General features: G+C 45.8%; 1 protein-coding gene across 1 annotated transcript in view; it reads left to right on the top strand.

The window, feature by feature from the left end:
* Positions 1 to 3,804: 3,804 nt before the first annotated feature.
* Positions 3,805 to 15,663, top strand: part of TRPC4AP (transient receptor potential cation channel subfamily C member 4 associated protein) — a 36,123-nt gene continuing 24,264 nt past the window's right edge. Inside the window, exons 1-3 of the mRNA XM_027693944.1 lie at positions 3,805 to 3,939; positions 13,781 to 13,909; positions 14,162 to 14,278. Coding sequence (XP_027549745.1) covers positions 3,820 to 3,939; positions 13,781 to 13,909; positions 14,162 to 14,278 — 366 coding nt within the window. The 5' untranslated portion in view covers positions 3,805 to 3,819. The remainder of the gene's footprint in view (positions 3,940 to 13,780; positions 13,910 to 14,161; positions 14,279 to 15,663) is intronic.

The following is a 15,663-nucleotide window of genomic DNA, read 5'->3' as shown; positions in this document are numbered from 1 at the left end:
CCAGGGCTCAGATACCACCTGTTAATGCTGTCCAGGGGCTGATCTCAAAGGAATTCGTTGCCTGAATAGCAAAGAGGTTTTCAGAAAGAGAAAGAAAGGTCTGCAGGTTAAAGGTGCCTTGTTTAGTGCATTTTGGAAATTTAGTTTGAAGTTTTACAGCCTTACACAGAGTCCCCAGCTTACTCTGGTCTCTAAAAATGAGCCTGAGTGGCTCCCTGTCATAAGGGGAAAGCAGGGATTACTGGCTGTAGCTTCCCTTCTGAGCCTGCAACTCCCTGTGTGCTCCTTCTTTTATCTTCAGTCTCTTTGTAAACATGTGATTCACCTGAAAGATCACTGGCCAGTCTAGAAAACCTGTTGATTTTGAGGTGGAGGCTCAGATTTGAAGCTCTGGCAGGTCTATTGAGCCTGAAGGGTGGCGTGGGGGAAGCAGAGCACTTGGAACTGGGAAAAGTGCTCTTTTTAGAATCAGTTTGGTCAGTACCACCTGCCTAAAAAAAACCTGAGTGAGTGTCCAGGTAATGTCTGGACAGGAGGATGGACTAGCAAAGGTTTGTTTGACTCTGCAGTGGAGCTTGCTTTCTTTTTACAGAACCTGACATGCTTTTCTGATGAAGTTTCCTCATTTCCTTCCTCTTTTCAACTTTCCTTTGGGCTTCACCTCACTGCACATCAGGCCCCCAGTCAGTGGGGCCCAGCTGAGCTGTACACGAGGCTGTTCTTGGTGTTCAGCTGACTTGGCAAATCCAAACCTTTAAATGTGTTATTAGTGTCTTTGCAGCAGGTGTGTGCAATGGTCAGAAAGGGAGAAATCAGGAGTGTTACCAAAAGATTTTCTTTCTGAAGGAAAAACAAAAAGAGGGGGGCAGAAAAGTGATAGACTTTCTTCAAACCTGCTGGAAGTTGACGAGTCTGGAGCAAGCACACAATCTAGAGTCACTAGAGTGGGTCAGAGATACAGGATAAATAAATCCCTGTGGCCAGTGAGATACATAAATACAACTGGGCCAATGCCCAGTCTGTGCTTGCGTTGGGTTGCTTTGAGAAACCACTTTTTGTTTTGATCAGTACTAGTACTGTAAAATTACATAAAATCTGCATTTTACCCTTCAGGGTGGAAATCCTGTTGCAGTTGTGAGTAAACTCATTGTGAGAGACACTTAAAATGTTGGACAGGCATTTTGGTAGGATTGTTAACCTGTAAAGATTCTGCTTCTGTCCTTCTTTCCCATAGCAAGTGGCACAGCTGCTGTTCAGGAATTCTGCATGGATGCAGCAATTGCAGGGGAGATACTGAGAGAGGAACACCCTAGAACTGAGGCATTGTTGGGCAAAGATGGAGCTCTTGTTAGTGCCTCTGTGTTGTAACCCTAGGTTATCTTTTTCTTTTCCAGCTGTTCACATCTCACACACTATTCATTGTCTGATCTGTTGAAAACAAAACACAGGCTTTGCTAAGTGCTGGGTCCTCATTTTCTCTCGGAGTTGTCCCATCCATGAAGCAGAGGAAAAGGAAGGACTTAAGAGGCCAGGCTGCAGATCTCCAGCTCAGTAAATCTCTGCTAACCAGGGCATTTTGGTACCCTCACCCTTGAGACTCCAGTAGCAGAACTAAGGGGCAGGAGCCTTAAGAGATAACATTTTTCCTCAGCACAGTTGGAGCTGAGAGAACTCATCTGCCCACAGCGACTGTGAGGGTAATCAAATGGATCTTGATTAGTGCTATGGGATGGGTGAGTCAGAATAACACAGGACAGCCTTAATTTTGGTTTGTTCCATCTCACCAAGACTTTCTTTTAACTGGAAGAACTGACAGGAGCTCTTAGGATCCTTAGTAAGCCTTTTTTAAATTGAAAACTGGCTTGGCCTTGCTGCTGGAGGGCAGAGCACGCTGGAGTCTCAGGGGCACGTGTACAAATTGTGCTGTTTCACAGGCAGTGTGAGGAAGGGCAGAAGTCTGGGAATCTCTAAGGGATGATGGGATGAAATGGCTGCTGTCCCACTGGAGAACAGATTCAGTTCCCTTTATGTACACCATGCTGTCAGTGAGAAGTTCATGGGCTCAAAATCACTATCCCAAGCTGGGAACAGAAAATAAAGCTAAAACTTGTGGTCTCCTGCTGCCTCCTCCCAGGGGAGGAAGAGGGAAGAGATGGCAGGTCTGTTTTGGCATTTTCCAGCTGGAGGGAGAGCTCCAGTTGAGCAATGTGGTGAGTGCTTGGTCCTGTGAACGGAATTGTCTGGAATCTAAAATAGGATGTGTGTGGCAATTTTGGGTGGCTTCCAAACGAGGCAGGTCAGCCCTCCAAAGGTTCCGCCTACGGAATAAACTTGTGGCACCTGTCAAAAGGCTGGAAGGGAACTGGATTTTGCTTCAGTGGTGAAAGTGCAGAAACCAAATTTAGCATTTGCTGTTGATGATATCATTGTAATTGTGTCGAGTTTTTTCTCCACTCCAAGCAGCCTGCAAAGCCCAAAACTGAAGGCCAGATTTTCAGAGGTGTTTCAGAAGTAGTTGTCGGATTTGGAGAGGCAGTGGATTGATGGAAGGTCAGACAAACAGTCTCCTTGTGAAAGACTGTTTCAAAGGAGAAGGAAGAGGAAAAAGAGTCAGAGTTGCACATGAATTGCTGGCAAATGGCAAAAAAACCCCCAAAACTTACCAAAAAGCGAAGGAGAGGGTGCAGGGGGAGCACTAGGAAAGGGGACAAATGACAAGTGAGGGAGAATCCACAAAGTCCAGCTCCTGGCCCTGCACAGACACCCCAACAATCCCACCCTGTCCCTCAAAGCGTTGTCCAAACACTCTTGGAGCTCTGGCAGCCTTGGTGCTGTGCCCACTGCCCTGGGGAGCCTGGTCAGTGCCAACCACCCTCTGGGGGAAGAATCTTTCCCTGAGATCCAACCTGACCCTGCCCTGACACAGCTCCTTGAGTCCCTTGGAGCTGCTGCCTGTGGGTTAGTCCAGAACTAGCTCCCAAGAGTCCATCTTCCCAAGGTGCTCCCTCTCCTTTGACTTGTTGGGGTGGAAATAAAGGCATATTGGTGGAAATAAAGGTATTTTACTGGGAATAAAGGCATTTTAGTGGGAGTAAAGATGTTTTAGTGGGAAAAGGCATTTTAGTGAGAATAAAGGTATCTTCATGGGAATAAAGGCATTTTAGTGGGAATAAAAATATTTTAGTGTCAATAAAGGTATCTTAGTGCAAAGAAAGGCGTTTTAGTGGGAATAAAGATATTTTAGGGGGAACAAAGGTATCTTAGTGTGAATAAAGATATTTCAGTGGGAATAAAGCTATTTTAGTGTGAATAAAGTTATCTTAGGGGGAAAAAAGGTATCTTAGTGGAAATAAAGGCGTTTTAGTGGGAATAAAGTATCTTAATGGAAATAAAGGCATTTTAGTTGGAATAAATGCATTTTCAGGGGAATAAAGATATTTTAGCAGGAACAAAGGTATCTTAGCGCGAATAAAGATATTTTAGTGGGAATAAAGTTATCTTAGTGGGAAAAAAGGTATCTTAGCGGGAATAAAGGCGTTTTAGCAGAAATAAAAGGCGTTTCAGTGGGAATAGAGGTATTTTAATGGCAGTGCAGCGTGGCGTGGAGGGAGCAGCTCCCGTGAGGAGCAGCACGAGTGACGGCGGCGCAGGTTCAGGCCCAGGCCGTGCCGTCCCACAGGGCCCCGCCATGTCCCCTCACACGGCCGGGACTCCATTTCCCGGCATCCCCCGCCGCGGCCGCTCGTTTAACACACACACACCCCCCCGGGGGCCGAGGCGGCGCTTGTTGTTTGTCTCGGATCGGGTCCCAGCCGGGCCATGGCGGCCATCGCGAGGGGCGGCCCCGGCGCCCGCGGGGCCCGAGCCGCGACCACCAACATCGTGTCGCAGCTGCGGCGCGGGCAGCTCAGCGGCCGCGGGCTCACCTGCGGGGCGCAGGTAAGGGCGGCCCGGGGCGGGGGGGGGGGGGGGGGGGGGGGGCGCGGGGGGGGGTGGGGGGGGGCGGGGTGCGGGGCTGGGGATGCGGCAGCTCCCGGCCGAGCACGGCGCTCTCGGGGCTCTGAGGGGCCGCCAAGAGCCCGCCTGGCCTGGCGGGGCCCGCTCGGCGCTGCCGGGGCTCCCCGGAGCCCTCCCGGCCTCGCCGCCGCGCTGGAGGGGCGTCCCCGCCACACGGATGTGTCGCTGCCTTCCTCCGCCGTCCTCCCATCCTCGCAGGACAGGCGTTTTCCGGGCTGTTAAAGAGCCGTTCCCGGCCCCCCTCTTGCTCCTCGGCCGGAACAATGCGGCGTGGAAATTAAGGTGTATTTCCTGCACAAAGGCGACCTCGTGGTGTTGGGGTTTCAAGAAAAAATTTTTGGGCCCGTAGTGCTCTGGTAGCTTTTCCTGCTCCGGGTCTGGGTTCCGTATTTGTCGCCTTTCCCAGCTGATAATGCTGGGAAATGGGATCGGCTCCTCACCCCAGGCCTGTGCCTGCCCCGTGCTGATGCTGGGTCTTTTTTTTTCTTTTTTTTCTTTTTGAGAAGCTGCTCACGGATAATGGACTATTTATTTTCTTTTTTTTTTTTTAATGGAGAATAATCGTCGTTTATTTTTGCAGATTAAATGCGAAATGGTGCAAAGGCTTGGAAGCTGAAATGTGGGATAAAGAACTTGCATTTGGGTGGTGATTTGTTGAGCTAAACTATTGTAGCCATAAAACCTGCATTGTATAGCTTACTAGCTTAAAAGAATTCAAATGGAATAAAAATTGGGACACCTTTACATTTATTTACTAGTGTAGACAACAGTATTTTCTTTGATTAACAAGGATTCTGAGGAATTACTGAGGGAAGGTTTGTTCATCCTGAATGTGCCTCGTTCTGTAGCAGAGATGGATAAAAGAGCAGATGATTTCTCACAGCTCTTTTGTCCTTATTGTGTTGCTTTCTCAGCTACGAGTTTGGTTAATCCTTGAGAAAAAGTAAATAATTTGCACAAATATAAACCTGTATTGACTCTTTTGAAGGAAGTTATTTCTGTGGGACTGTTTTAGGAGTGGATCTCGTACAGCACTTGGACAAATATTGTCTCCCTGACTTACCTGTCCACTTCTGTGCTCTTTTATTTCATGTTCTGCAGTTTCAGTCAGATAAACCTGTACCAATCCTGTGCACTTGTTTATCTGTAGCATAGTGCCTCCAATCTGGGCTTTGGTTTGCCTGAGAAATTCAGTGCTGCTGTTTTAATTTGGGGCTTTTATGAATTTGCTGAAGCAAATAACTAAGCTTTTGCAGTAATCAAGGAAACTTCTGCTATTTGCATCCTCCTCCTCCTCGAAATGCCCAAGTTTGGGGTGAGTTTTTTGTTGTTGGGGTTTTGTTTTGTTTTACTTGAAAAATTTTGGCATCCCTGTACTGCCCTCAAAGACTTAAGGCTTGGATACACAGAGCTCTCAGCACTTCATAAATGCTGTAGGAAGACACTTTTAAATCACTTTTTATGAATTCATGGGGTGACAGGACTAAGGGGATTGGATTCACACTGAGAGTAGGTTTAGATTAGATATTAGGAAAAAAACTCCTCCCTGTGAGAGTGGGGAGGCCCTGGCACAGGTTGCCCAGAGAAGCTGTGGCTGCCCCATCCCTGGGTCCAAGGCCAGGTTGGACAGGGCTTGGAGCAACCTGGGCTAGTGGAAGGTGTCCCTGCTCATGGCAGAGGGTGGAATGAGATGGTCTTTAATGTCCCTTCCAACCCAAACCATTTTATGATTCACTTAGACTAAGGGAGGGAGAATTAACAACTCCCTGAATGATTGTGGACTTTATAAATTACGTGTCTCTGTACTTTTACCTTGAAGCAGTTTTTTGTTTGTAGATGATCTAAATATAAAACACTTTGATGTAGCTTTTAAAGAAGCACGAGGCAGTTTTGGGTGCTTTCCTTTTTTTATTTTTTTAAAGTTCTATTTTTTAACAGAATGTTCCCAGTTTTCCTGCAGTTCACTCTTCAGTGGCAGTGTGGGAGCCCTTGCTTATGTTTCTCACCTCCTTTTCTCCTGAAAAGCCTGAGAGCAGATCAAGTTTCCAAGCTGCTCTGTTGGGGTCTAGAGCAAGTCAGGGGAATGTCCTTGGAGCTCTTTCTTCCTGTCCTCTGGAAGGAAGTTTTGGGTCATGTGCTGCCTGGACTGCTCTGTTGGTATCCTGTGAGGAAGGTAAACCCTTCTCAAGATACTAACTTGAGAGAGTTATAAATCAGGGAGATTGTAGAATACTCTTCCTTGCTGTGGTGCCTGCCATGGGCAGCAGTGGCATTTATCCTTAAACAAAGCTTTGTGTACTATTTTTAGGTGATCTCAAGATCCATTTTTGTATAGGGAAAGTAGGGGCTTATCTGTGAACTGGGAAGGATCACTGTTGACAGGCCTACATCTGAAAGTTCATCCCTCTGATCTTACAGGGACATAAAAACATTTTTGACAGCAGCAGCCCCCTGAATATGTGGCGGTTTTGAGGTCAGCTGAGGCTCTGAAATCTGGATCTCTGGGTGTTCTTGCTGTGTTCACCTACCAGGAGTCACAGCTCTCCTGCCAGTTGGTCTCTTACTTTACTATTAATAATAAATTATTAAGAGAGGGGCAACAAAGTTGGGGAAGGGTCTAGAGAGTCATATGAGGGGGGGCTGAGGGAGCTGGGGGGGCTCAACCTGGAGAAAAGGAGGCTCAGGGGGGACCTTCTCACTCTCTGCAACTCCCTGACAGGACAGGAGAGCTGGGGGGGGATCGGGCTCTGCTCCCAGGGAACAAGGGACAGGACAAGAGGAAATGGTCTCAAGTTGTGCCAGAGGAGGTTCAGGTTGAATGTCAGGAAGAATTTCTTCCTGGAAAGGGTGGTCAGGCATTGGATGGAGCTGCCCAGGGAGGTGGTGGAGTCCCCATCCCTGGAGGTGTCCAAGGAAGGACTGGATGTGGCACTCAGTGCTCTGGGCTGGGGGACAGGGTGGGGGTCGGGCACAGGGGGGACTTGGAGGTCTTTTCCCACCTAAATGATTCTGTGATAATAAGGTCGATGGATAAATCAGATTTCAGTGTATATTGCCATTATCTCTTCCTGTATCCATTTTATCCATATTTCTGGCATCAGCTGCTGCCCAGGACACAGGTTGGTATCAGATTGCATAACCTTGGGCCGGGGTTTGCCCTGCACTGACCACACAGCCAGTGGAAGGGGCTTTGCAGGAGCTGGTGAAGCAACTTCCCAGAAGTGACACACATTTTCTGCTAAGGAGGAACACTGGTTGTGAGGGGGCTGGTGTGTTGTCCCTCTCTGGACACAGCTGTGCTGTGTGTCACAGGCACAGGGAACAAGCTCTAATGGGGCTTGTGCTGCTGTTCCTTGAAGGCAAAATAACACTTTGGGTCAGCTGATCAAGCTCAAATCCCCTTAGCAAGAGGGCACACACTTCATCTGCTGCAAGCCAGCTGTGAAAAACATGGATACAGCAGGAAACCAGAAGATATTTAGGTGCAGCTATGGGAATCCCTGTAGACAGAGCAGTGTAATAATGGACTAACCAGGGATTTGTTGGCAAACCAACATGCTCCTGGTGCAGTCCCAAGAGCTGATCGTCAGCACTGCTCTCACCCTCCCAAGATTGCCAAGGCTTAGCTGAAACAATCAGAATGGAAAAAAAGAGCCTCTTTTTCCAGCTGTAATTCATGCTCTGCTATCCCTAGGAATAGACACTTCCCTTTGCAGGGCAGTCCCTATCCACTCAGGAAAAAAATCTCTGTGGAAGGACAACATTTTCTGCCTCAGACACCCAGGTTTCCAGCTCCTGCCCTTGCAGGTTATCAACAGGCTGAAGTAGCTTCCTAACTCTGAGAAAAATATTTTGTTTTCTAATCAGTTTTTTGTTTCCTCCTTAAAACAGCACAGCCAAAACAACATTCACGTGAATATAATCCACTTGAGTAGCTCTAATTGTGTGGGTCTTAGCAAGCTTAGGCCTCTTCAGGAGAGGACAGCGAGGGAGTGTTAGAAAGCCTAGAAATGCTTTTATTATGTAACAGGGCCCAGAGCTCTGTCATGCAGTAGAAATGCTCAAAAAGTGGTTGTGTTGGACTTGAATAGTCTTTATTTTTTTGTGTGGCTGAAGATGAGTGGGAAGAGAAGTGTTGTAGCTGTGATATTCTGTGTCCCTCCGCTTTTCCTTAGATATCCCTGCAGGTTTTGTTTTCTTTCAAAATGAATTTAAGAAGAAACTTAGGCAATTCCAGGGAAAACTGTTCACTGAGAAGTTAATATAATTTCACTTATTAGTTGATCTGTTTCTCTCTGAGAGTAAAATCATCAAAGCAAACATTAGTTGCTCTGGTAGATCCTGTAGTGGTTTTGGAGAGCTGTTGGTGTCAGAGGTCCATGTTGGAGTTGTCCTGCTCTTGGAAATGTTGCGGGGATTTGGGATTCACAAGACCTGTTCCTTGTCTTGGTAGACCAGCTCTTCTTCCAGTCCTGGTGAGTAGAGCTGTAGTTTGGGAGTCACTGGGAGGGTTAGGCCTGCCTGGAAGCTGTGTCAGGTTTTATCCTAGGACAGTGTGTCCCTGGGTTCATACCTGGCTTTTGGGATGGCAGGAGAAGGGAAGGGGCTGGGGAGGATGGAGGAACAGTAGGTATAGGAAACTTGAGCTGCCCTTGCAGTATCAAGGAGCTGGAGAGAGGCTGGACATAAGTGCTCTTAAATGGACTTCTCCTGGCTTAATATCAGCAATGGAGTTCCTTTTTATGAATAATGTCTGGGGGGCTCTGACATGTTTTTGATCAGAGCTCTGTGCAAAAGCCCCAGCTGGTGACTGATCATGGTTTTCTGCCCCAGAGCTGCAGGCCCACAGCTTCTCCCTTGGAATTCTTTCCAGAATCACTCCATAGGCCAGCAATTGTGTTCCTGCAGTAAAGGAAAACTTGGGAGGAGGTCATTTACTTTGGTTACAGCCTTTTGTGTGAAAAGTTGTGTGAGGAAGGAGACAGCTTAGCCAGGCTGCTGGATGGTTGTTAGCAACTGGAAAGGAAAAATAATAAAGAGCTGGGATGATGGGGCACTCCCCAAAATCCTGAATAATCATTCTCCTGGCAGCCTGTCAGAGATGACTTCCTAAGTTATTAATGTTCCAGGGAAAATTTAATATTTAATTGCACAAATATTAGTTTCCTGTTTTTAAAGGTACAGCCTGATAGACTTGAAGGAAAGGATCTGGAAAAGCTTCGATTTTATTAAAAATACATAGAGACAATATGCATGCATCTGTTTGTCACGATCCATAATCTTGTACCTCTTTGCTTTTAAACTTTGAGCACATTTAAATATGTGCTTTAGAAGTGGTCATGGAAAATACCAAGAGTGAAAATTCTGCTTTTTTAAAAGCACTTCCAACCTTAATGTATGGTTGCAATGCAAAATGGAATTAAAAGAAACTCATAAGTGATGTGTCATAGCTGTGAAGTCTGTCACAGCATGAATCCTTTAGAGCTGTAAAGATGCCTGGACACCTGAGTCACTGCTTTTTTGCTTTTTTGGAAGATGACAGCAAAAGCCCTCCTGGAGCGAGTGTTTAGCTAGGCAGTGGAATGTTTGAAGGGTAAAATGTGAAATAGAGGCAGAATTTTATCAGGGAACTGTTCTGCCTACTCTGGAGAGTGAAGGGGAGGACGAGCTCCTGGTTTTTCTGCTGCTGTCACGTGGTCTGGGAAGACACAGAGATGTGTCACTGACCACAGCTCGGCAAAGGGGGGGAAAGGTTTGGAAAATCAGGGGTTTACTTTGTAGGGAGATGAAAATGCAGGAACACAGATGGGAAGGAAAATCCTCACTGGAAGGGGAAGGGACTTGGAAGCAGCTGTAGCTACAAGAGGTCTCAGGGCAGGAACAAATGTTTGGGCAGGGGAAGGGGCACAGAGCAGGGAGGATGTGCTGCTGCCGCTGCTGGAGAGGCTGTGCCTGGAGGAGGAGTGGAGGAGAGAAATGAGAGGGACACTGAACTGATCAAGGGGTGGATTTAGGTAAAAACATGGAACTTCATGGAGATTTCGGTATTATTAATAATTATTTACTGACCATCTTGCAAATGGATGCTGTCAGGGGAGTGTTAGGTGGGATCTCAGGAAAAGGTTCTTCCCCCAGAGGGTTGTTGGCACTGACCAGGCTCCCCAGGGCAGTGGGCACAGCCCCAAGGCTGCCAGAGCTCCAGGAGGGTTTGGACAATGCTCTGAGGGACAGGGTGGGATTGCTGGGGTGTCTGTGCAGGGCCAGGAGCTGGACTGGGTGGTCCTTGGGGGTCCCTTCCAGCTCAGGATATTCTGTGAATCTATTCTATGATTCTGTGATTTTTAAAAGGATTTAAAAGACAGGAGGATTAGAAAGAAATTTAAAGAAATATTTAGACTTGAGTGCAGTCTTTGTTCAGCCCTTTTTATACTTCCAAGAAAAATTATGCATAAAAGTGATTTTAAACTGTGCAGTAGGAATATATTCCTATGGTAGTTATCAGTCTTTGGAGTAATCTCCTGGGAAGTCCTGGACCCAGTTCCTTAGGAGACTTTAAAAAGAAAATCCCTTGGTCTGCTCTACCTTGCAGTCATGGATTGGCTTGAGGACACATTTTTAACTCTGTACTTAAATCCTCTGGAAAGCCTTTGACTGCCCTTCCAGCAAATCCACACTGCCATGACATAGCTGGAGTAGGGGGAGATGGATGGATGATCCTGGGGGGGTGGTGATACCTGGCTGGGGAACAGGATCCAGGAAACCACGGCTGTGGATGCCATTTCCAGCTGGGCTGCTGCAGCCTCCCCTTTGCTGAATAATACCCAACTTCTCAAGCTTTTTGAGCAAGATTTCAGGTATTTTATCCAGAATTTTTCAGTGAATGAACAAAATCTCTGAGAAATCAGTGTTGGGTTGCACTTACCCTGCTTGGATGAGACCAAAAATTTCTACAGAGGAAAGGAACCCATTTTACTGATGACTATTCAGTAAAATTTGCCCAGAAAGAGCCAAGAAGAAAACCACCTTTGTTTATAAATGAAAACCATTGACTGACTGCTGGTTCAGAAATGGAAAGATGCAGTTTTTAACCAAAATGGCTGTAAAGAAAGACAGCTCCATACAGTCGGGTTGAATTTTAATCCCTTCAGAGAATCCCAAATCTTTGCGTTGGCAAATCCCGCCCGGCCACAATGGAAACATCCAGAGCCAGGGCAGCCTCAGAAACACAGAACAGGGACCACAAGCCAGAGCTTGCCATGAAACCAAAGACATGTTAAATCAAGAGAAAGAAAAATTGCCTTTTTTGTTTTTTTTTTTCTTTTGAAAGCGGTTAAAAGATGATGAGAACAAGGAAACATTTGCTTCACTCCTTCAGAATTTCAGCTCTGAAAGTTTTTCCTGTGGCTGCCTCTGGGAGCCCAGGACAGGGAGTACAAAAATGGGAGTGGGGATGGATCCTGCCCCAAACCAAGAGTGTATGTGAGATTAACAAAGTGGTGCTAAGCCCAGGACAAGATTTTAATGTCAGTTAAGGGCTTTTGGCCTTTCCAGAGAGCACTTGGATACTGAATTCTGCTGCTGGAACCTGAGCTGCAGCCCAAGCACGTCATCTCTGCCTGGGGTATCTTCCCATCAGCTGGAGCCAGAGTTGGACTCTTTCCCTGGCATTTTGCTGTGTGTTCTTTGCACTTTACCCAGTCATTAATCCAGTTCCTCCATCGCCCCTGGGGTTGTGTGCTCCTCCCACACCTGGGACGGGGTGGTGGAGAAACTCCTTTGGCTCCCTCTGTGCCAGGAATCACAAGGAGAAATGGGAATCTGTGACTTCAGAGGAGCTGACCTGGAGTCCAAACAATAAGAAGCCATTTTGACATTCTGGTTTTGCCCTTTGTTGTTTCTCCTCCTCAGAAGGAAACTCTGTGTCATTCTCCAGCAGTGCTGGTTGATTACTCTGATCCAGAAGTCAGAAAGCAGGGAAAAGGTAAAAAAGTCTCCCCAGTTTTCAACTTTATGTTCCAGATCTGCTCGTGCTGCTTCATTCCCCCCTTGTAGCAAGAAATCTTGATACTTCATACCTGAACTGATACTTCAAGAGCCTTGAAGTTCTTAGTTAGCTACAAATTTAGATATTTCATCAGGAAAAGACCCCTAAGTATCTGGGAAGCTTGGAAGGATGAGGACCCACTGCAGCTGCATTGCCAGGCTGAGTTTTCAAGGGCTTGCATCAGTTTTCTGGTCTTCCTGTTTAATAAGCAGAGAAAAGGGTTAAATTGTCAGCAGAAATTGGGGTATATTTGCATATAATTGTCTAATCAGGACTTGAGTGGCCCTTTGGAATTGCACACTGAGGTGTATCTGAGAAGGATGTCTTGGCTGAAACAATGAGTGAGATTTCCTGGCTGTTAATTATTAACAAGGAACACTTAAACAGGAGGGAGGGAAACTCAGTTAACCACAGGAAGGGTCAGAATGAGAGCCAGCTTAGAGGTTTAGGCCTAGGAGTAAGAGCAAATCCACAGATGTGCCAGGGCAGGGTCAGGTTGGATCTCAGGAAAAGGTTCTTCCCCCAGAGGGTGGTTGGCACTGACCAGGCTCCCCAGGGCAGTGGGCACGACCCCAAGGCTGCCAGAGCTCCAGGAGGGTTTGGACAATGCTCTGAGGGACAGGGTGGGATTGTTGGGGTGTCTGTGCAGGGCCAGGAGCTGGACTGGAAGGTCCTTGGGGGTCCCTTCCAAGTCAAGATAATCTGTGTTCTAAATGTTGCCTTGAAATCCTGCTGGCTGTAATTATTGTCTGCTTTACCTTTCTGTACATGAATAATTCCCTGTTTGGGGCTTGGCGTAGGTACTTCTGAAATATCATAAAAGAAGGGAGTTAAATTTTGGTCAGCATTGACTTTACCAAAGAGCTCCTCCTTTGCAGCTTCTGCTGGCGTTAACCTGGAAGTGTTCAGGCTTCAAAACATCTTTTGTGGATTCTAAGCAGAATATTTTAGTCTTGTGCTGCTACTTCATTTCTCTTTTCAGGTGTAAAATACAGTGGTGATTATTGAGAATTTTTTTTTAATCTTTTGGTGAGAAGGACAAACCTGAAGAAAGTTTGGACAAGTGTAGTAGCAAATGCCAAGGTGTTCTTTTTTTGTGGCTGCAGCCTCTTTCTCAGCCAGCGTTGCTGTTCTACTGATTTAGGTGGTGGTCTCCATTTATAACAGAGGGGAATTTCCTCTGTATGTTTGATATGTTCTTCTGGATCCTGCTTGTCAATCTTCGTGGTTTGGGTCAGTGCTGTGACCAATAATGGCTTCAGGGACTTGGCTGAGGTAATACTCATTTCAAGTAATGAAGCCTTTTCATCTTCTGTGTTCTACACCTTAGACTAGTTTAATTTGGGATAGTGGCAAGGGCACCCAGTTCCTCCCTCACTGACCTGTCAATTGGAGTGCTGCTAATGGAATTATTTAGAGACTAATGTGCTCCCGTTTTAACATACATGATCAATATAAAAATACAGGATGAGATGAAGTGCTCTAAATGACAAAATCTGCTTGAAGCCCTGCCCTGCTTCAGATACTGTGAAATTCTGCAGCTCCCAGTCCTGGATAAACAGCTGCATGGAAAGAGGTGCTGGATTTTGGAGTGTTACTCCCTACAGCAAGCTATTTTGCCATGATATTCCATTGCTGACATGGGGGAGGTGATAAGGTTATATTTTCCTGCTTATGAAGCATTGGACACATGGGAATTATGTTGTTTCTTCCTTGCAGATCACAGAGGCCTTGTTGAAGGAGAGAGATAAGCAAGCAAAATGGAATGGGATTCCCTTGCTGTTGCAGAAGCTGTATGAGCACAGCCACCCAAACAGCGACTTCTCCCAGTGCCAAAGCATCCTAAAGGTACTGCCTGCACTGTCCTTCCTACAGCCAGGCAGCATTTTGTCTACTGTGATTATAATTCTAACTAATTTTTGAAGCTGTTTGCATGATAATATGTCTGAAAATGGGCTGGTAGATACGAGCTGGGAACGCAGGTAATGATTAGTCAGTAGATCACACAGATCGTGGGAGATAATTGTGTTTATACTGATGAGCAGTTTTCTTCTCGAACCATCTCTTGATTTTTTTTCTTTCTTTTTTTTCTCCATGCAGGAAATTTCTCCCCTTCTTTCGATGGAAGCCATGGCATATGTTACAGAAGATAGAAAAGCTGCTCAAGAGTCCACTTTCCCAAATACATACACGTTTGACTTATTTGGAGGAGTCGATGTGAGTGCGTTTTTTCAACAATATCAGAACATTTCTGCATGATAATCATACCCCTGAGAAATCTCTTAGACCTTTGAAGCTCCTAAATGCAAGCTACAGAATGACTTCACCAATTTGATATTAAGCATTGGAGTTGTGCCTGTTTCTGTTAATCAAAATACGAAGGGGGTGTGTTTTTCAAGGTATCACATAAAAGTGTGCTTTTTCTTATATGATAAATAGCCAGAAAACCTGGATATTTCTTACTCAGTCAGTCTTTTTAACTTAAAAAGGTGAGACCTTTAGTTCTCAATGAAAACAGTTGCAAATGATTCCTGATTGTGAGATGAAATGCTACAGCTGGAACCAGAGCAGGGAGAATTTCATTTACCACTGAGGGATGTGTGGCAGTTTTTTAAGCACACCAGGATACTCTTAGCCACCTTGTCTGTGTTTATTCTTCATCTATGGAAAAGTTTATTTTAAAAAACTGTAAGTTTTTTCTTGACATTCTGGCAATTTATCCTTTTGTTTATTGGCCTAGTGGTTAGCGTGCAGGACTGTCACTGCTGCGACCACGGGTTCGATTCCCAGTCCCTCCCGGGCAGATGGAACCCGTTAGCCCTGTGAGGCCATCCATCTATGAGAAGGACACTCTAAACAAACCTACGTCCTGAGGACCTCACTGCCATTGTCCAAGCTTGCTTGGCCCCGGCAGATGAACCTTAGGATTAAAGGGTGGGCTCAGTTCAGCGCAGGCTGTGTCTCACCTAAAAAAATCCATTGCGCAGGCTGGAAAGGTAAAAGACCTTTCCCCAAATCTTCGTTCGCGAAGATGGGCCATTATTATTATTTGTTTTAATTCTACGTTACAGAAATACCCATTTGTTCAGTTTTATGGTGACTGACTCTGGGATCTTGGCTTTCATCAGAAACGCATGATTTGTATTTTCTGATGAACTAATTGACACTCTCTTCCTTTTTTTTCCCCTATTTTTTATTGTCTAATGAAGCAGTTTTTGCTGCTTCTTTCTTGTTACACTTAGCATGCCTTTACTTAAGTAAAACTGGTATTTATGTTGGTTTGAAATGAGCAGTGGTTTAGTTGCCTGTGTGCTGTCAGTTGAGGACAAAAGTCTTCAGCTACCCAAGCAATTTAAAACACTTTCTAAAAATATTCTAAATTTCCTTTGGTTTTAAAGGAAAATAGTGATGCTTCCTGTAGGAATGATTTTAACATAATGCACAGAATCTGTGTGTGTTGGGGGTGAGTTGTTTTTTTGCTGGTTGGGGTTTGGTTGGTTTTTTTTCCTCTTGGGCTGGAGATGGCAAATATCAGATATGCTGTAACTACCTGGTACTGTGGCCAGAGATTTGGCTGATACAGGTGGGTTTAATGTGGTTAA

This window comes from Neopelma chrysocephalum, unplaced genomic scaffold, assembly GCF_003984885.1.
Source record: "Neopelma chrysocephalum unplaced genomic scaffold, ASM398488v2 Primary Assembly neopelma1_94, whole genome shotgun sequence".
Taxonomy (NCBI): Eukaryota; Metazoa; Chordata; class Aves; order Passeriformes; family Pipridae; genus Neopelma; species Neopelma chrysocephalum.
The sequence above is the reverse complement of the archived record's forward strand: the minus strand, read 5'-3'. Positions and strand labels throughout refer to the sequence as shown.